This window comes from Manis pentadactyla, chromosome 6 (genome assembly GCF_030020395.1).
Source record: "Manis pentadactyla isolate mManPen7 chromosome 6, mManPen7.hap1, whole genome shotgun sequence".
Taxonomy (NCBI): domain Eukaryota; kingdom Metazoa; phylum Chordata; class Mammalia; order Pholidota; family Manidae; genus Manis; species Manis pentadactyla.
In genome coordinates, this window is record NC_080024.1 from 132,458,518 (window position 1) to 132,480,377 (window position 21,860).

At 37.9% G+C, this 21,860-nt stretch overlaps 1 protein-coding gene across 6 annotated transcripts in view; it reads right to left on the bottom strand.

Moving 5' to 3' along the window:
* Positions 1 to 21,860, bottom strand: part of EPG5 (ectopic P-granules 5 autophagy tethering factor) — a 115,630-nt gene that overhangs the window by 38,362 nt on the left and 55,408 nt on the right. For all 6 annotated transcript variants that reach the window (XM_057504146.1, XM_057504145.1, XM_036918695.2 and 3 more), the window contains 7 exons: positions 20,533 to 20,677; positions 17,037 to 17,208; positions 15,747 to 15,909; positions 8,745 to 8,887; positions 5,845 to 6,001; positions 3,424 to 3,618; positions 2,196 to 2,409 (listed from right to left, as the gene is read on the bottom strand). In XM_057504146.1, coding sequence (XP_057360129.1) covers positions 2,196 to 2,409; positions 3,424 to 3,618; positions 5,845 to 6,001; positions 8,745 to 8,887; positions 15,747 to 15,909; positions 17,037 to 17,208; positions 20,533 to 20,677 — 1,189 coding nt within the window. The remainder of the gene's footprint in view (positions 1 to 2,195; positions 2,410 to 3,423; positions 3,619 to 5,844; positions 6,002 to 8,744; positions 8,888 to 15,746; positions 15,910 to 17,036; positions 17,209 to 20,532; positions 20,678 to 21,860) is intronic.

The following is a 21,860-nucleotide window of genomic DNA, read 5'->3' on the forward strand; positions in this document are numbered from 1 at the left end:
GATAGAAAAATATGCCTCCTCAGGTCCTTTCCACCCAGAGGTGTCACTTGGACCAAACAGAATAACAGGCTCACAGGAGAAGCTCTGAGAGGAAGGACAATGAGGTCAGCTAAAAATACATTGAATGTGAGGTATCTAGGGTCAGTGAAGGGTCTGTGCCCAATGGCTACTGTGGTCTGGATCTTAGGGCAGAGAGGCCTGGAATCAAGCTATAGGTGTGAGGGTCCTGCATACCTAGAAGATAGCAGTGAAGCCAGGGAAAACAACAGGCTCACCCAGGGAGAATGAATAGAGAAGATGAGCCAAGGATGGAACCCTGGGAACTCAAACATGGTGGCCAGTGAGAGATGGGAGGCCAAGAGGCTGGAGGTCATGGAATCTGACAGAGGTAGTGCTGCTAACCTTAAGCCTTTAACTGAATTATTTTTCCCGGAAGCATAAATTTCCTACTAAATGCAAGTCAACAGCTGTCTATATAAATAGTTTATAATCCCTTAAAAGTTTTCAGGGAAAAAAGCCACAATATATGCTTGATCAAATTTTTAAAATGCACAACAAAATTAGCTATGCGTATCTACATCAAAATTTGTACAAATGCATTTTCCTACACTTTCTCCACCCACCCTGCAACTTGCCTCTATAGGAAACAATGAAAGCATGCAGTGCTTTGACAATGAGACCACACATTTAAAAATTCTTCAGGTGGTCACAGATTTTTACCTTATTCATCACAGCTTCCAAAAGTAGTACAATATTTGGCATAAAGCAAAATTTAGTTTCTCATTGTATCTATAAACAGTATGAAGTTTCTATGAAAGAAGTAAATACTATCTGATTTATCAAATTTCAATAAAATTCCTACCTAGTCAATTCCAAAAATAAAAAGGCCTATATCCTTTATTCCACCTATATCCTTTATTCCTCCTCTAATCTCCAACACTCCAATGGAAAATTGCAGTGGGGGACAAATGGTGGGAATATGGAAATTTTAACACTGCTCCTTCCCTTGGCAAATATAAATACAATCTATTGTTGCATACAGATAAAATCCATTTGCAGAAAACAAGAGTCCAAACTTCAGGGGGGTCCCCAGTCACTGAGCTACCATCCAAGACTCAGCAGCCTCCCCACTGAGTCCCCTCACTTCCTGACACTCCGTCCCTCCCTGCCCTCACCTGCCCACCTTCTCCAGGGCATTTCCAACTGAGGAAAAGGAATTGTACTACAGGCCTGCTATCCAGAACCTCCACTCTTGTGATCCCTTTGATGATGCAAGTAATGGTGATGATCTGCTTCCTGCAGGCACTAAGGATCATATCCATATAAGAATTCAACAGAGAAATGGCAGCAAGACCCTTACTGCTGTCCAAGGGATCGCTGATGATTATGGTAAAAAGAAACTAGTGAAGGTGTTTAAGAAGAAATCTGCCTGCAATGGTACTGTAATTGAGCATCCAGAATATGGAGAAGTAATTCAGCTGCAGGGTGACCAGTGCATATGCCAGCTCCTGGTAGAGGCTGGACTGGCTGAGTGACCAGCTGGATATTCACTGGTTTTAAGTGCTTTGGCTCATTGAAGCCTAACTGAGGATTTCCTTGCAATGAGTTAGAATTTCCCTTCTGCCCCTTATCACAAGTTTAAAATAACTCACAGCCTGTATAATGTAACCATTTGGGGTCTGCTTTTAACTTGGACTAATATAACTCCTTCACACAATAAACTGAAAAGAGCCATAAAAAAAAAAAAAACTTTAGGGGGAGAAACCCCCCAAAATGTATCCACTATTTGGATCTACAGAGAAACCAACTGACACATTAAACATTGCTAGAAAGGAGCTATTTCCTTCCCTTATCAAATCTGTACTTAGCAGAGCAAGCAGATCCGCTTCCACCCCACCCCACTCAGGACAAGCTGCAAAGTCAAGGTAAAGGGGTGGCTGTACACCTGTGGACTCCAGCACCAAATACTAAGAGCTCCCTTGCCCAATCAGAGCCAATTCTAAAATTTAGGATAATAACTGACCGGTTTTACAGAGAGCAACCTTTTGGGCATTGTTCACCAAGCATTGTAGGTGATAATCAGTGATTCCAAACCCTGCATACTTGCATTATCTTTATATTTTGGGTTACATCTGTAAAATGGCAACATTAAATATTCACTGTGATCTAATCCGTCACAATTAAAAGGCACTTACTTTGCATCAGCAGCCTGAGAATGTCACTGTACTGGTCAGGGAACTGGTAGAGAAGAAGGTAAGTCCAGTGCTTACAGAAAAGATTAAACGGCATCAAAATATCTTCATCTGGTTCAAGGCCCCAGGCAGTAAGTGCCAAATGAATTGACTCCAGAAGCCTGGTACGATCAGACAGAGGAGGTTTAGTGCCGTTTAACCATTGCTTAAGATCAAACTAAAAGGAAAAGAAACAAGAAGCAGTTTTATACACTAGAAAATTAACTGAAGTAGAGCAAAATATGTGCAAATTTTGTTTTACAAGTCAAAGATTACCTAGCATTTAGCTATACAGATTGAAACTGAAATTCATATACAAGTACTTAAAAGAATCTAGGCAGTTCAATGACTGATGGGTGCCAGTATGCCTCCACCTCTGTCACTCAGGAATTGCAGAGCCAGTTTTCTCAACTCTGCATGTTTTTTCATAATGCAAAAATCTTAAGTTATCCCTCAGAGGATCAGCACTTTGCAAATTACCTTCGCTGATCACAGAGCCACAGTGAAGCAGCCACTTTACAGAACTGTCTCCACCTAAGAGCTATGTTTCTGGGTCTGCATCAGTTACCTATCTCAGTTAATGAGAATTCAGGGTGTTTGATATCACATTTCCAAACTATAAAACATATTGTCCACCACTAGAGACTAAGATCAGTCTCCAGGCCCTGGTTTTATGACTTGTTGATATCAGAGAAATACAATTGAAGGCAAAATAGCTAAGGCTCTGAAATTCTCAACTGGTGAAGGAAATTCATTGCCTTGGTCTGAGTTAATATTCTTCTCAGAATACAGACAAAGGCAATTTGTTTAGATCTGGCATATTCTAAATGTGAAAGACTATGACATATTACAACTCATTTATCAAATAATTTAGGCATAAATTCATGATACATTCAAAAGAAGGATGTAATAAATTATTATTATGAATACTTCAAAACTGTACTAAGTCCTTAAAGAGGGTTTGGAACCACATCCTTGGTATACCATGGGGAATAAACTGTCCTACACGGCACAACCAATGCCCCCACAGGAGGAAGCTGTGGTAGCACAGCTTGAAGATGATGCAAAAGGGCCCAGCTACCTGTGCTGTACCTGGAAACAACACTCCAGAGGGCCTTTCATTTCTACGGTGTGGGAAACAACTAAAGTTTCTACTTTTCAGAGACAACATCAGGATTGAATCACATCTCACCTTGGTTAACAGCATGAAAATCACATCACTGTTGTCCTCACTTAGAAACTTCATCACTTTCTCATAGAGCTGTATGAACTCTGCAGGGGCGGCATTGGGCGTGAAGAAAGGAGACAAGAGAGAGCAGAGCCTTCTATTCTTCAGAATGGTCTGCAGAACTTTTCTGCATTCTGACTTAGTGCCACTGATAAATACCTTGAAAGACAGAAAAAGAAATGTCACCAAATTCTTGCCTTCTAACTTTCATTTAAGCAACTGAGTTCTAAGGGATCGCATATAATGCACACGGAATTTTTTTCTAAATGAAAATGTGAAACAATCAGAAGAAATCTAAAATCAACATAGATATTAAACCTGTCACTTTTTGATGTACATGACATTAAAAATTTGGATAATCCATTAATTTGGTTTGGATTATCCACAGATAATTTTTAAAAGATTAAATTTTGGGGTAATTTGAAGCCAGAAATTTGCCATGTATCTACCATAATTACTAATCTAAAATGCCTCTCCATTATGCCAAGAAAACAGAACTTCTCAATTATAAATTTTATTGAGATGTGCTTCTAATACTTTAAAAAAGCTAACTTTCACAATTAATACATAATTGAGATGACTTCACTTTATTTTAATGTGATTCTAATGTTTAAAAGTACCAGAATGTAAGTGAATATTTAAATAATCTCAGGATTAGGAAAGCGTTGATAAGCTTGACCACAGGCAGAAATTACGAATTTGAATATATAAAAATGTTAACTTCTACAAGGCAAAAAGACCATAAAATTCAAGAAAAATGATGAAGTAGGAAAATTAATTATTGACACATTCCAGATGCCAGGTTACAATAGTCTGAGGAGTTCTTTCAAAGCAATTAAGAAACAAGAAACTCTCCAAAAGAAATTGTGCAAAGGACAATAACCAGTAAATTACAAAAAACAGTCAAATGGCCAATAAGCAGATAGGAAGTCATGCAACTTAATAAGTACATATAGAAATATAACTTAAAATAATAATGAAGTACCAGTTCCTCTATTAGATTATAAAGGCTTAAAAAGGATGCTCATTCCTAATTAATGTTGATTATGATACGAGAATGATAAACTCGATCCTGCTCCGTTTAAGAGTAAACAGGTACACACTTCCCAGGAGGGCAGGGTGAAAATACACATCAAATGCTAGTCCCTTTGACACAGTAATCCTACTTCTAGGAAATCTTCTTGGAAAAAGTAGTCAAACAAGTTCCCAAAGACATGTGAGAATACTCATCTCAGGCTTACTGTAGCAAAACAAACTACCTAAATATCTATCCAGAGGGTACTGGCTCAATATATTACAATATATCTGTACTGTGGAAGACTATACATTAAATACCATTATATTAGTCTGTATTTATTAGCATGGAATAATTCTAAAAGATGTGTTCGAATCAAAAAAGCAGGTTACAAAATAGCATGGCCTGTTTTTGAGTACATGTCTGTATTTCTGTCATCTATCTACAATGTAGGAATAATACATCATCTTTACATATACACACACATATATTAATATGTATACACATACAAGATAAACTATAATGAAGTGTTAGTTCTGCAACCAGTATCTCCAGGATTATGAGGAATTTTTCTTCTTTATACTTTTTATACTGTCTTCATTGCTAATAATGAGTACACATCAATTTTATCAGGAAAAAAACTAAAAAAATCTTTTTCCTATGTGCTCAGTATTACCTCTTTATAGGTATCCAATGACTAAGCCCTCATTCAGTTGGATTTGGGTTACAGAACACGGTTAGTTAAGTGTTTATATATTTTCCAATGAGTGACTTTCTTTCTTTTATGGTGTAGTTCATAAATCTGCATGGATACATTGCCCTTGCTCTTATTAAACAGCCATATATTTAATAGTAAGTCAAATAAATAAATGGCAACCAAGAATAGCAACTGGGAAACAGCAGTGGGAAGGTGGAGTCGGAGGACCTGGGGTCCAGTCTCAGCTCCAGCACTCACCAGCTGTATTCTTCAGGCAAGTCACTTAATCTTTCAGAGACCAATTTTCTTACCTTTAAGATGGGAATGGCATCAATCATACAGAGTCTCTATGAGGATGCAGTGGGAAGCCTTTTATAAATGATAAAGAGCTTCAGTAATATTATTGCTAACACCAATAGCACATGATAGAATCTGATGTCGCCCCAGAGATTTTCAAATATGAATAAGTTATCTCTTCTATGAGAAGCAAAATTCTATACCAATAATCTAATCACACCTTGAGGAGTCAACAATTCAAAGGCGCTTCTGACCCAGGTTAAGACTCAGAACCTACATACAATGTAAGCCTGAAATCAACCCTGACTATATCTAATGAGGACCCTGTAGGGACTTATTCTATGTGAACAAGGCTAAAACCAGAGAACAACCTTACCTGTCCCAAGATCTCAATGCATGAAGTAAAAAACTGCCTTGTGGGGGGATGGCGCTGTGTCTCATCACTGATGTAATCCACAACAGTAAAGAAGAGGCTAATGCCAACCTTCTGGGCCCCAGGAGCAGGCTGTAACTTGTAGGCATTCACTAAGGCCCTGTGGGAAAATGGAAGTAACACTACGGGTCTACAATAAGAGAATTTGGACTCACAAATATTTCTTTGATAGTTTACATTTCTCAGGCAACATGCTTAAGCGTCCTCAGAGCCCCATACAAATGTCACTTCAGAAAATTTCATGGGGTATCTTCCAACTTGACCCAACAAGTTATTTTCAATACACAGGAATGATTTCATACCCTCCTGGGGGGAAAGATCAGCTGTGCTATAAAGGCTAATTAACATTCTTACCCTTACTGAAATTTTTAACATTTTGTATGTAATTGGCAATTTATTATTTAACTTAGTGTATTCTTTAGGTAATACATATTTTTAAAAATAAGAATCCTGATTTGTCTAAATTATAAATCCAGAAACTAACATAGGTTGGAGAAGATTTTTATATAGAAAAAGATCCTAGACTAAAGATGTCACTTCTAATTACCACAGTTTTTTGAGTTCCTTTCCAAGTAAAAGAAACATGAACCTTTTGTTCACCTCATCTCCTCCTTCCCAGGGCTCCCAACTCCAACCCACGAAAGGACTCAATGCTCCCCTGCACACCACCATCCTGATGTATGAGGGGATTAGCTGATGGTGCTAGAATGTGGAGTCACCTTAAAGCAAAAGGCAGTCACCCTCCCCTCTCTCAAGGCATGCCCTGATGGCTTTGAGAATAAAGAGGATGTCATGAGTAAGCCAGGAGCTCCAAGAGGAACTCCACAATGGCCAGATACAAGTTGGCAACTACACTTGAGAGCCCTAGTTCCTGAGTAATTCCAATGCAAACTTTGCTCAATAATCTGAGTTGACAATGACAACTGCCTGGGTAAATGGCAAGTGACCTTGATATAAAAACCAAGCACTAAATCTGTGGTTGAATTTCAATGCATTATATCATGTTGTAATTCAGGGGTCAGCAAATTTATTCTATTAAGGGCCAGATAGTAAATATTTCATGCTTCATGGGCCATAAATTGTCACAACTACTCAATTCTGCTATTATAGCACAAAAGCCATACACATTAAATAAATAAATAGGCATGGCTGTGTTCCAATAAACTTCTTTATAAAAACAGGTGGCAGGAACCTCAAGAAGAGAGGAATTCACCCAAATCTACAGGTACTACAGGCAAAACCTGACGGCAAGTCTGGCTTGGATTTCTGGCCTTGAGAGGCCTTTAAAAGTCCAATCTGAAATTCCTTATAAAAAGTTCCAGCAAAGCACATTTAAAAGATCAATTGCTCTTCTTGCTGCACTTATGCAAATGATAAAGCCAAGTGTTAATTATTTTCTGAATCTAGTTACTTCTAATAAAAATTAGGGTGATTTTAGAGAAAAATATTGTTTCAATAATGCAGCCTTATCTATACTAAATCCTAATACTAGTCATTGTGATGTAGACTAGATCCAGAATTCTAGTTTCCCCATGATATCTGGCTATGATTCTCAATTAGATCTTACTATTTCTAGTTCTCATATTCAGCCATACATTCTTAATCTTGTCAAGTTTGTCCTTCCAGAATGGGAAATCCAACTCCAGATGTTGTTACTTAACCTAATCACATGATTTCTTCTATCTTGCCTAGAAACCATAAAACTGCAAATAGTAATAGAAATGGAACCCAAGAATACAAGTGCCCATCTTCCGAGGCCTTCTCAACTGACCAGTGATGGAGACCTAACTGCATCCCTTACTGCGCCCCCTTCTCAGCATGAAGCAGCCAGAGTGGTCATCGCCCCTTTTCCCTGGCAGCAGCTAGGGTCTCTATCTGTAGAGGGGGGAATGAGACAGGGACCATGAGCTTAGACAGAATAGGATGAAGTCCTCCAGAAAAAGCAAGGCAGGATATTTACAGTCAGAGCAATATAACTACATGCAAGGAAACTTCCTACCAAAACTCTGTGTTGAACATTAAGCTCTAGAGTCATTCTTCAGTGAGATCAGTTAATATTCCCCAGATAAAGAAGGGTAACATATGCTTTTATTTTGCTAATCATTTGTAATCATGTGCAAGATTCACCTTAGTATGCTAAAGGCCCAGGCCTATGTGCTGTCTTTCCTCCTTCAGATTTGATGAGGTGATTTTGCAAACTGTGCAACTAATTTAGCATGCAGACTCAGCTGTAAACAACATAGTAGAGGGCAGGAAGGATTCTACCTTAAAGACAAGATTGCATTTTAACACCCAGGAAGTTTAAGAAGTAAGATTCTTAACTTACTCTTTAGCAAACAGACAATACCTCAGCCCACCTTGGGAGTTGGGCAGGCAGCCTTTTGATATGCTCCCAGACCAAGACACAGGTATCCGAGAGAGAAATCAAGGCAGGAAATTCCTTATGTTAATTCTAAATATTCAGGGACCACTTAACAAGTCCACACCCCTAAGCTTTTTTTCATGTTCCCAAATCTCCTCAACTGCCTATAAAACCCCTAGGCAACGCACCACTAGGGGCTCTCTTGTCCCCTCCTGGTGTGAGCCAGGAGCTCTGTCTGTCCTCTCACTGTATCAATAAAAGTCTCCCTAGCTCTCCTAAAAAAAAAAAAAAAAAAAAAAAAAAAGGTGGCAGGCAGGCCAGATTTGGTCCAAAGGCCGCAGTTTGCTGATCCCTGTACTCACTTAATTAGCAGGTGTCTGGGAGTATAGTAGCATGTCTGGTTATTGTCAATAATAACAATACTTTAAAACAATACAATAATAATAATAGTGCTTTAAACTATAGTGCTCTCCAAACTTACGTAATCAAGTTTTCTGCATGTACAGCAGCCTCCACAATATTAAGTGATGGTGGTTTAGCAGCTTCTGCTTGCAGCTGCTTCACTTCTTTTCGCAGAACGTGAAGTTGTTGGGTTATTGCTTCATTTTTATGCATACCTTCAAACTAAAAGAAATTGAAGTGATCAACAGACTTTTTGTCCCGACATGTTTCTACAGCAGATATTTTATTACAAATAAATGAGGCATGAGATGAAGATAACATTATCACAATTAATGTTATAACTCAAAACTCAGTTGAATCTAAGAGGGATGTGAAAAATATGTCAAAAAGCTATTTAAGGATCTCAGGTTTTTCATGAATAATCCAACTTGGATTATGTTCAGAGTCTTTTGTAGGACATGTTCTATGTCACCTATGTTTCGACTCCCTAGTTCTCATCAAAAACAGACTCAGCTTCCACCACTGATGTTTTTCTAGAAGCACATCAAGCCCCTCCACCTGTTGATTATCCTCCTAGCCTTAATCCCTCTCCAAATTCCCCCAAATCCAACAGCACATATGATAACACACATAAGCTCAAAACACTCGAGCTGCATCTCTCATGTATGCCAAGCATGAAAAGAGGACAACATAGATGGTATTAATAAAACACCTGCCATTCTGAAAGGAATAAAATACATATACTTATAAAACAAACAACAAAATAAAACATAATTTGGGAAGTGCCCAAATCAACCACCTGCCTAGGAAAGAGCAACTGACTAACTCAGTGGTTTCTGAAAGCTGGTCTCTGATAAAACTTTTATTGGTTCTCTATAAAGATGTGAAAAATAACCATTAATAATTATCAAATATTAATAAATATCAATCATTTATTGAGCTTTAAGAAAAAAACACCTGGATTTATTTCAATTCAAATGACTATCCTTTAAGATGACATCTTTCCAATTTGAGGGGGTTATTAATATCCCTTTCTCTAATGAATTGATAATTTCCTATAAGATAGCTGCTTTGTTTCTAAGTTTTTAATGTCAATTTTTTTCTGGCTATAGATGAAGAGAATATCCTAGACCCAGGCTGCAACACAGAGAGCCAATATGGAGCACAGGAAGACAAGGGGACAGCCAGGGGGAACCCAGCCAGGCAGGGGGTCAGAGCTGAAGAGTAAAGGGCAATCAGACTAGGGAGCAGAAGCTCTGTCCTGGAGAGGCCTTTAAAGTAGGCTGAAGAATGTAGACTTAACCTGCAGGCATGGCAGAGAATGCTGAAGGGACCAGAACATTTAGAAGGCTGAAATTTAAAATCCTACATTATTCTGAAAGAGGATTCCCCAATCACAGGGGTGAGCAGTAGGGTCTCCCTTCTATTTTTTTTATATGCACCTGCCCAAACGTAGTCTTCAGTTACCAACCACAACAATGATTACAGGTATCCTTTCTTTGTAAATAATGTAAGTGCTTCATTCACACACTTAAGTAGCTGAGGCCCTTATAGTCAGGGTTACTATCATAAATCCCAGATCAGATCAAAAGCTCCTGAGGCACAACAGTCCTATTCATTTTGTTTTACACAATGCCTTACACAGCACAACTGTCAGTACTCCAAACACCTACTTTTTATGATCATGATAATAACTTCTATAAAACTAACCAACAGTATATTAATCTTTATGAAAATTCTTGTTTTAAAGAAAAAAAAAGCTGTTAGTATGAATCAAAAGGCACGAAAGTGAATATCCAAGAACATATTAACAATAATTTTTACTACTGGAGAAATGAAGATGAAAAAACAAAATTACTTCCATTAAACCTCAGAATCAATCAATCCAAATACTAAATTTGAAAATTTTCAAATAAAAGCCCCATGTTTAGTGGCCTTAAATGTGATGAGGAATATGTGCAGTCAGCTTTTTTGCTCAGTATGTCACCAACTACAATTAGTCTGGGTCTTTGAGGGGCACAGCCCTTGCTGGCTTGGAAACAAAGCAGTTAAAAGAAAAGAGGAAAAGAGAGACTCTGAGAGGAGGAAGGAACAGAGTGAGAATGAAGGGAAATGGAAAGACAATGGATAAGAGAGCAAGTACAGAAGTTCCCTAGACTGAGAAATGCAGCGAGCTTCAGAACTGCCACCCCTCACTGTAGTAACTACTAATACTGAAGAATAAAAAAATCGACATTAGACATTCTCACAGAAAACATCCCCAAATGATCATTATTCCTAGTCTTCTTATTTTTGTTCATTGTCCCCAGCACTGTTGAAAGCTTCCTAGGACAGAGGTGGGACAAACTGAACAACTGCCAGCTCACAGTCACAAGAAGTTAAAGACAACAGAACAAAGTGGCCTGGTGGAAGCCCCTCCATTTGAGTCATTTTAAGTAGACAAAGAAATGTAAAATTGAGTAAAGCGTGTCCTTCAATAACGTTTTACAATAATGTAAGGCCCTCAGTGGGTCTTTTCCATCTTTTATTTCGAGGAATGATAAATATTTCACATGATAATAAATCAGACCTGGGTCTAGCAAACATGCCCCACAATACCAAAGTACAACAAAAGGAACCCTAGTATAAATCACCCCATTTCCTCAGGGAATACCACTAAATTATTAGAGGCTTTTATTAGCAGAGGCAACCACAGAAGAAGCACGTCTCAGTTCCCATAAAATATATTTGACTTTTGTATACCCCAAACAAGCTATACATAGTTCAAACATTTGTAGATGGCTGGAAATTTCCAAGGTTTTCCTCAGACAAATTCTACTAAGGAATAAAATGTTTTCATGATGTAATTTGAAATCTTCACAAATGAGCCATTAAAAATTATATTTAAAATACCCTTATATATTTTAATTTTATAATTTATATTTAAAATATAAAATCATTGCTTATGAAGTTGTTTTAAAACTTGATCCAATCAATGAATTCTCCAATCACTGAAAAAGAAGACAATCCTACCATACCAACTCAGAGAGAAAATGATACATATATTCATTTAAATGAGATCTGACCATGAGGATAAGCTTACTCAGAATCATACTGTTAGTCTTTCTTCAGAAACTGAAGCTAAGACAGCTAAAGCACCATTTCACAATACTAAATGGGAAGGTATGGGTCTTACACTTAAATAGACATGGACTTGAATTCTCACTAAGCCACTTGTGCATGATGTTGGCAAGTCTCTGAGCCTCTCTAAACCTGTTTCCCATCCTCTTTCCATAAAGATTCAGTGAGACAATGCAAGCAAAGTCCCTAGCATATCACCTGGGATATAAGAGTGCCCAGGCCAGTGTGAGAAGTACTCTGAAAAGGCTGAAAACTAAAACAGTGTGCTAAAGCATGATGATTTTTACTGAAGTAGGGCCATTTTTACAGCTTTCCAAGATGGAATAACTTGGAAACATTTGTAATCGAGTAAAAAGGTAAGCAGAACAGTGAAGTTGCTTGAGTTGAGGTTTTGGATGGAAAGTAAATTGGCCAAAGGCAGCACAGTCAAAGAGCGACTGACTGCTAATTTCTAGCAGGAAAAACTCCAACTTGCACAACCAAACAAATATCTATGAAGTTCTTAAAGGTGGTTGAAACTAGGGAGCTTACTTGTGAAAAACTGTATCTACAGTTACATCTACAGAAAAAAATGTATCTACAGTTGTTTTCATTCCTTCAAACACATCTATTCTGGGGTACTTGACTGTGTGAAGCACTGACAACATACACATCAATAAGAATCTAGTAACAGTGATAACTAGACATAATACAAAACAGGCTGTAACACAACCTAATAAGCGGGGTACTGGTGAGCTTACACTGACTCACTCAAGGGGCGTTAAAAGGTATGTATTATGTGTTAGAAGCCATGCTAGATGGTGCAGACATACAGATGACTAAGGACATACAGATGACTTCACAAGAAGTTCAGTCAGGTAACAAAAACAGCATTTATACACCAGCTGACATGAGAGGAAGGAATATCTCAATCTGGGATCAAGAAAGACCTCAAGAAGAGGTGCTGCCTGAACTAAGGATGATCAGGAGCTCAGAAATGGGTGGGAGAATAACAGCACATGCTTATGAATGAAGGTATGAATGTACATGTCAGGTACGGGGAATGGAAAAAGGCTAAGTGGCTAAAAACAGAATGTTTGGGAAGTGGAAGGGAGGGTAAATGATGCCAGAGATCAAGAAGAGATTACAAAAGGTCCTAAGAGTCCTAACCCTTTTAGATACTGGAGAGTCAATGTACGTTTTTAGCCAGAAATGTAAGCAAAACTGTGTTTAAAAATATGCACGGTGGCAGAATGGAAAATGGACTAAACAGAGGGAGAGTCTATGGACAGGAAGCCTAATGTAATAGTTCAGGGGAGAAGTGATATGGGCCTACAATGGGGCAATGGCAATGGAAATAAAGAGAAAGGAATACATTTAAAGCCATTTCAGAGGCAAAACCAATATGACTTGGAAAGCAACTAGATGAGAAACTTGAGGGTGGGCAGGGTATGTGGAAGAGATGATGCTGGTGCCTTAGTCTCCTTCTTGGAAGCCCAGGTAAGTGGAATTCCAGGAAAAACAGGTAAAGATGAGATTACTTCAGGACCTGCAGAGTTTGAGGTACCTACAGGACAGTCATAGAATGTTAAGTAGACAGAAGAACCCTAGATCTAGAACAAAAGAGGGAATTTCGGACTAGAGAAACAAAACAGGAGGCATCAACATATGGGTTAACTTTTTGGCAGTCTTTTGGATCTTTCTGGAGCTTCCCAAATGGGGTTGAAAGTCAGGGCACTGGGCAAATGAGTACAGCCAGCAGAAAATTAAAATGTGGTTTCAGAAAATTTGGATATTTCTAATGAAGTTATGGACACAAAATACAACTATTTGTTCAAATTCTTTAGGCTTCTATAAAATCTCCTTTTTTCCTCTGTCCTTTCTTTCTTGTTTTTCTTTCTTTAAGCAGTCTTAGCATCTACCAATTTTTCTTTTCAGAAAAGGAAGCATAACTATTTTTGTGTTGCCTGTATAAACAAAACCTAAGCTGTATTCATTTTAATCCTTCTCACTGTAAATCATTTTTCCAATCTTCCTCCAATCAAAATTACTTTGAAGGTATTTTAGAAATTACTTTTAATTTCAGAATTAACAAAGCAAAAGCTCATAAAATAAATGTCAACTCAAGGATTCAGATAAAGCAAGGCCATGATCCCTTTTTCTGAAAAGGAAAAGAGCCAAGTTACTGGTAGGCTTGAAGCTAAAGCTCCCAGGTCTTCCTGGTGGTATTTTCCACCACACGACCCTGTGAGTTAATAGGAGGTTAGACAAAGAGACCTGTTCTTTGGCTGGGGCAGCCAATATTTACAACTCTTCTAAGAGCAAGCTATTAGCCAGAATTGGAAAAACATTTCTTTGTACAGTTCTCTCACTAGTCACTTACAAAAATGCATTTCAATAGAATTCCCGTCTCTCTATAGAATTAACAGCCTAGCAAAGGTATGTAATTCTAAAATATAGAAAAACACTGCATTTGTAAAAACACAGATTGGTAGTAGGACATCCCTTTTTTACTGTAACTGGATACATTTTTCAGGTAGTTTTTTTCCTACCAACTCAAACTCCACCCTAAGTTGGCAAACTTTTCTTCGTGCTTTATTGCTTTTGCAAGTGATCCTTCTTAAATACCCCCACCTTATGTGAATTACTAAAGCATTAGTAATTTATGGGAAAAAAATACAGCACAAGAAAATTAACTTTAAAAGGTACCTGGCCAAAGATATCATCTCAAACGTTGTTAGGAGTCTCACATTCCAGATCAAATTTACAAATTCACAACACTAGATACATACAAATGTGTTACTTTATCAGGAATAGTTTTTGAAGATAACGAAAAACACAAGTATAAGTTTTTTTAGAGAAGACATTTTAGAGAAAAGTCTCCCAAGCAGATGGATGAAGAATATATTAGAACTATTAAAGTGTGGATTAAACAAAATGAACAGAACTTTTTAGAAAATAATCAAGAATCAGTAAAACATATTTTCCTCAATTTCTAAAAGCTAACAAGAAAAGAGGAGCGTTTTTGTGTAAATGTAGGCAGGCAGCAGGTAGTGCCTATCTCTAAGCATTTCTTTCCCCACTCAGGGAACCCTGAGTTCACTTGCAGGTAAAGTAAGGTGCAGTGATTAGAAGCATGCACTCTGTGCCAGAATGCCTGGGCCTGCCTGGTTCTGCCACTCCCTGGCCACGCCCCCTTGGGTATGCCACTTAACTTCTATGTCTTTATTTCCTCATGTGAAAAAAACAGACAATAAAAATACCCACCACACAGGGTTGTTGTAAGGATAAAATAAGTTCTGTAAGTTTTCAGACAGTGCCTGCACAAAGTAAGTACTATGACATGCTGGCTAGAGCTAAATTTCTATTCTGAAGTCCTTAGATGCCAGAAACCCAACTTAAGCCTATTTTTCTAATTCAAGAAGGTGACTCAAAGAGCAGCTGAGTTTTAAATCATACTGTTGCATATGCCTCCTTTTGGCAAGCTCCACCCAACTAATCTGTTTTCCAGCATCCCTCCAAGTTTGTCTTCAGTGGCTCATTTACACAGTAGGAGCTCCCAAGTGACTGTCCTTTCCAATAACAATTCCAACCTTCCCCATGTGAATTCCTACCACCACTCACAAAATAACTCAAAACAGACTGATCTAGCCACTGACCTCTAAGTGACATCACTAGGGCTCCATTCCCACATTCCTTCTAACTGAATCCAAACTATCATCATCAAAAACTTTTAAAGAACAGTTTAAGCCCTCTCTTGAAGAATCTTCTCAATGATTCTGCTTTTCTTTGAATTTCTGTCTTGTAGGACTTATCAGCACTTAGGAAAAGGTGTGATTAGTTCTGTGTATGTCTTCACTCCCCCAGAAACTATTAAGTGTTTTGAGACATGGATAATGTGCTATGTAGTCCTTACAGTCCTTCCCAATGACAGGGACTCAATTAAATTCTCTGAATTACAAAGAAATGTGAACAATCTTACCTGAACTGTTGTAACTGCTGCTCCTTGGCATTTCTTCCCACTACTTCCTCTACACTCCAAATGGAGTGTGGTCTGTTCCTCTCTGTTGACATACTGTTTGGGCATTGTGTCCAACAACTCACCGTCCAGAGCAACCTGCTGGGATTCCCGAAGCGCTGCAGTTCTAAAAAACATCATCAGGAGGTGAAAGAAAAGTCTCAGGAAAGATTTCATGATAAGTGATAAAGGCTTCCAGTTATCCCTAGCCTTCACTGAAGAACAGCAAGACAAAAGTGGTTCATACTAACAAAAGACCAAAGGTGTGTGTGCCAAGACTTACCCAAATCCTTCTCCTTTCCTTAACAACTAAGTTAAGAAAGGAAGGAAAAGTGGGAGTTTTTAGACAGAAACAAAGATCCACTTAGAATCTGTGTTATATCAACAATGTTTTTTAAATGGGCACAATTATAGAAGACAAATGGTAATCCTATTCTAATTTAATCTTTTTAAGCAGGTGCATTGCTTGTAGGTACCAGTGATTTCTTAGTTATTAGCAACTCAAACTGAAATGTCAAAGACAGAGAAAGCTGATTGTTTATACGGGTGTCAATATTGTTCTAATTGTATATATTGTGTTAATGTGCAGGCATGTGCTCACACACGTATGTGCACGCACACACACACACACACACACACACACACACACACACACACACAAATGAATACCTGCACCAAAAGAGCCAAGGAAGAAAAGGCCAGTAAGAGATTGAACCCCATGGTCTTGCAAAGTAAGACAGACTCTTACATTGGACTTAACTCCACACTTGTTCCTTCTCACAAGAGGGCAAACTAGAATAAAAATTTTATTCACTTGCCATGCTGTATCTACCATGAATTAGGAACACTATGACTTTCCTGCACTTCAAGTACCTATGGCAATTTTTAAAAGAATATGGAGAGTTAGAGAACGAAGCAGTGACAAAAGAAAGTAGACTTCATTTCACACCCTTTTACCATCCTCTTTCCAGTATCAGAAAGTCTCCTTAGGAAAAGCTTGTGGAACGCTTAGCTGGCACTGCTAAACTCAGAAATACCACCACAGGAAACATGTTAAATGTATTGTCCATAAAAGTACCATATAATTTCAATGTGAAATTTAAAGGCTTGTCATGACTTGGTTAACTAAAGTAACCATTTGGGTCAGTCTGGTCAAATTATCCTCACGGTGAGAAAGCTGATGAGGAAGCCCTTCTAGGTACTAAATCATCCAGCAGACACAGAAGCATGATCCTGGAGTAGTCGTGGTCTTACCTGGCCTGCTGTTGCAACAGATGCAGGTCTGTGCGCAGCAGCTGCGCAGTGTCCTTCTGACTGAGGAGTGTGGCGGAGGAAATAAGTGGTACCGGAGGCCTCACTGGGTGCAGAACAAGAGGAGGCTGGGGAGCCTCATGCTTCTGCAAGTTACTTAAAACCCTTTCTTTAGCTGTAAGAAAATTAAGTCATATTTACCGCATAGTGGCTACTCCTGGGTAGTAATGTACTAAGAGGGTACAAAGCCCTGGCTTGTTATCTTCATAAAGAATGCTAGAGATCTGCAGAATAGTTACTTAAACCACCAGAGGCCTAAATAAATAAAATCATTGTCTTTTAGTTTGAAGGGAGCACCCAGAGACCTAATAATTACCCTACCAGAAGCTGGGAGCTCAGGAGCACGTGGTATCATTAAATAGAATTCCTACCCTCAAAAAGTCTTCATGGTATTTCAAGAGCTGAAGCTTATGACCCTAAATTATTACCCTAGTGAACTTTGCATGTGACATGCTAAGGTGTTTGGACTTGATACTAGTGTAAATGGGGCCTAGCAAACAGCTCTCTAAACAAGTTTGAGAAAGATGGTAGCTCTCACCAGACAGTGGGCTGGGAGAATGGAGCAGGGAGCCCAGTTAAGAGTTCAGTGCAATGATCCAGATAAACTTCACAAGAATTGGAGAAAAAGGAATGGGCACACAGCTGAGTGAAAAATCTTAAATTAGGCCAAGGTTTGAACAGGAGTGCTAAAAGTAGTACATTAAAATGCATAAAGACATGGGCACAGACTCCTGCAGAACTTATATTTATGTAGCCATATTCATTCATTCATCCACTTATTCATTCAAAACTCAATAAATGATTTATGCAAGTCCAAATAAGAATCAGGTGCCATATAAGAAAAATAAAAGATCAATCTGTAAGACCCAACTTTGTACTAGGTTGTGTGGTCTCATAAGGGTCAATCCAACTTAAATGTTAGTATTTCTACACCTGGTACAGAGCCAAACACACAGTAGGTATCCAGTAAGTCCCTATCCTTCCTCCCTCTCTCTTCACTGCACTGCACACATACCACACAGCAGGGGCAGACTGAAGAACATGAAGAAAAACGCTGTCACATACCCAATTCTTTTTAATACTAAGATAACAATGGACGGGAGAGGTCAAGGGAACTTCAAGTCAATAAGTCAAGTCAACCATTACTTAAGGGATTACTACAAATTTCCGATTTCATTTGCAGCATTTCATTTTTTATTCTTGCTCAGAAAAATTAAAGAAAATTTAATTGCCATGACTTTACTTGGCATAAGAAGACTTGTATTGTTTGCACTCCAAACAGATGGAATTCAACATTCCAAACAGGTCAAGTACAGGATCGTCCCTTATAGCTGGGGTTTTTCCACTGGAACTACCACTCTTTGCACAGCATGAAACAAAGTTGGATAGGACTCCTAACTATATTCTTTTAAGCAATATTTTAGGCCATGACTCTTAAGGAAAACTGGGGGCTCTTTTCAAACCCAATATAACATATCATGAAAGAAAAAAATTACGGATAATATTCTAAATACCAAATAAAAGACCCTAAAAATTAAAATTCAGGGCCTATTTAACTGTAATCACCATTCTGGACCACAACTGACAAAAACTATAAAGCCAACAAACAAATTTAATTCAAGAAAAAGAGGTCTGTGTCACAAATGTGCATCAACTTATGAAGCACTCCTGCAATTTTCCTGCCATCACAACCACACATTCAAACATCTGATATAATCATGATCTAACCTGCTATATCTGAAGAAACCTGAAACTTGTTATTTTAAAATCAAGGCCTTAATTTTATTTAGAACTGCAACATGTACAGATTTCCAGAACATGAGATATAGGATGATAAGTGGTGAAGAACAGGGTCTCTGGAGCCAAACAGCTTTAACATTTATGAGTTTGTGATTTGGGCAAGTTATCTAACCACCTTACACCTCAGGTTCCTTATCCGCTGAATGGGGAGAAGCCTCATAAGGGAAGTTGGGAGGACTGAGTTAATGCAGTATCAAGTACTGGGACACTGCCTGGAACAAACTAAGGGCTTAATAAATTACTGGCTTAACTCCAGAGAAAGCAACCAGCCTTATGTTAAGGTGATATGAAAGCACCACAGATGGGAGGACATGAACAGAGAAGCATTCAATAGTGAACTTCCAGAAAGAGAAAATGAAAATGGATGTGGTTGGGGTAAGGTCTTATACCTTTCCCTATATACCTTTCTATATGTTTAATTTTTTTTCAATATGCACATGTTAACTCTTACAATTGGAAAAACAAAGTAGTATTTCAGGGAAAAAAAGGGAGAAAGGTGTTGGAGGCAAAAGTTTTACAGCCTTTAATGTGACTGTCCAGCACCTTCACTTTACAGATGAGTGGACTAAAGTCAACAGAAGTTCTTATTTTTCTCTAATCATGAGCTAGCTAGTTGGTTAGTGGCAGAGTTAGAATAAGAAGGTATTTTTCCCTTTTTCTGAATCATTTTAATGCTTTATTATACTACATATTAACATTTTCTTCAACAATATATTTAAAGTTTTATTGTCTTACATTTTTTAAATATATTAAGTAATTAAAATTAATCAGTAACTTCAAGTGTTGTTTTCTATTATTTTTTGTTGTACAGCATGTCATCAACCTTCCAGGTTAAATGAGCTTTTGTGGCCTGGCATAGAAAACTAACTGAAACTTTATAAAATTGTTTCTCTAGAAAAATGCATTCTGAGAAATAATCAACTTAGAAACTTTGGGAATATGATCTGTTTATATGGTAAGAGTTTCAGATACAGAGAAAAATAGATTATGAAAGGAAATGACAGACTTTTGAATTTTAAAATGGCAAATCCAAAACAGTTTAATTTAAAATTGCACTTAAATATCGTAAGTCAGCTGAAACGTCTTTTTAAAGCATCATAGAGAAAGAGAAAACGAATGACAGACATAACTTAGTCACTTTACAGCTAGGTAAAGCCATGATTCTTGGTTTGGGCCAAAGAGATGGAACTGGAAAGTCTGTGAGCAGCTTCTTGAAAGAGTCCCTAAAAGAGGGAGACACCCCATCCTCTGAATGGACTGTGAATGTGACCACTTAAACTTAACCAGCCCTCTTGGGCCATTATTGGGACGTGTTAGAATGAAAGGACTGCAAGGTAGGAGGAGCAGGGGTCCTTGAAGGTTTACAGGTCATGAAGCTACTGCTCTGAACTGCCTGCCTCCAGGCTCCTCTAATATGAGAAAAAACAAATCTCTACCTTATTTAAGCCATTACTGTTCTGGAGTTCTCTCACTAATAGCCTAGCCCCTAAGTGGTAGACAAGTTAACAATGAATTTCTAAAAAAATTCATTCTCACTGGTTGTACCCTGTATAAACCTTAACCCTCAGTGGCTCAGATTCTAACACTCACTGATTCACTCATTAATTCAGTCAAAGGGGCTGGTGCTCCTATGACTCACCCAGCAAAGGATCAGAGAAGTCCAGCTGCAGTGACAAACTGCAGGTTGCAGAATGGGACTCAAGCTTGGCCTGTATCCACAGACCAACAGTTTCCTGGAACTCATAATGTATGCGCTCCATGTTCAAATACTCCATCCACAGATCCTAGAAAGGAACCATAGGGCTTTAACTTTCACAGATGAATCACAAAATCACATATAAAACTACATATTCAACTATCAAGTGAACCAGTAAGAATCAATATGAGATCCAATCCAAGTTCTCCAGCATAAGGATGAACCACATTTTAAATGGATACTCAAACAATCTTAGCAGGAGTCTAACTGTGTACCATGATCAGAAAATATAATTTTAACATCCCCACTAAATGTTTGTTTATAAATTATATATATACACTACTGAGCTAAAGTAGGTAAAAAACAGTTAAAGAGATAAAAAATAAATACATTAAAAATAATTGAATCTGGATTAGATCAAGCCCTAGGTCCCAATATAGGGGACAGGAAAATGTATTAAACTGTACCACAAAGACACAGTCAGCAAAATCCAGTAGGTGGGGCAAAATTTATGGACAAACTACCCAGTTTCTTCAACAAATAAACTGCAAGGAATAAAAGGGACAAGGGAAGGAACTACAGATTAAAAAGACTTATAAGAGTCAATCACAAAATGAGGATCCTGATTCAAAGAAACTGTAGAAATAAAAACAAAACTTTTATGGTATTTATGAGACTTGAAATTTGAACACTGCCTAGATATTTGATATTAAGAAGTTACTGTTAATATTTTTCAGAAGTAAATGTTATTAGGTTATGTTACTTTTCTCATCTTCACCTTGTAAAATCTTTTATCAAATGATTAGCTCCAAGATAATATGGTGGAGGCAACAGACGAGCTGTGGATAAAATTAGATACATAGTACTCAAGAAAGGGGCAGGGGAAGAAGGACATGTCCATTATAATATTCTATTTTTCTGTATGATTGAATGTGTTCATTACAAAACATATGATAAATAAGTAAATAGATAAAATGGGAAAAAACAATAGAAGTCCTAGTATTCCCCCCACACTCCAGTGAGCTGTCCTGCATATTCCAAACTACCTGTACTTCACTTTGCTGATCACCATAATTAGAATGGTGGACTGCCTTTAATGAAAAAAAAAAAAAAAAAAGTCAGCTGTCCACGAACATCAAAAGCTATATCAAATAACAGGTTATTGGATATGAACTATAGTTTTGTAGATCATGGCATTCTTTGTTTATGGTTTTAAGTGTTCAGAAGGATTTCTCTAAAGCTAAAGATGTCTCTGGCTTCTTAATGAGCAC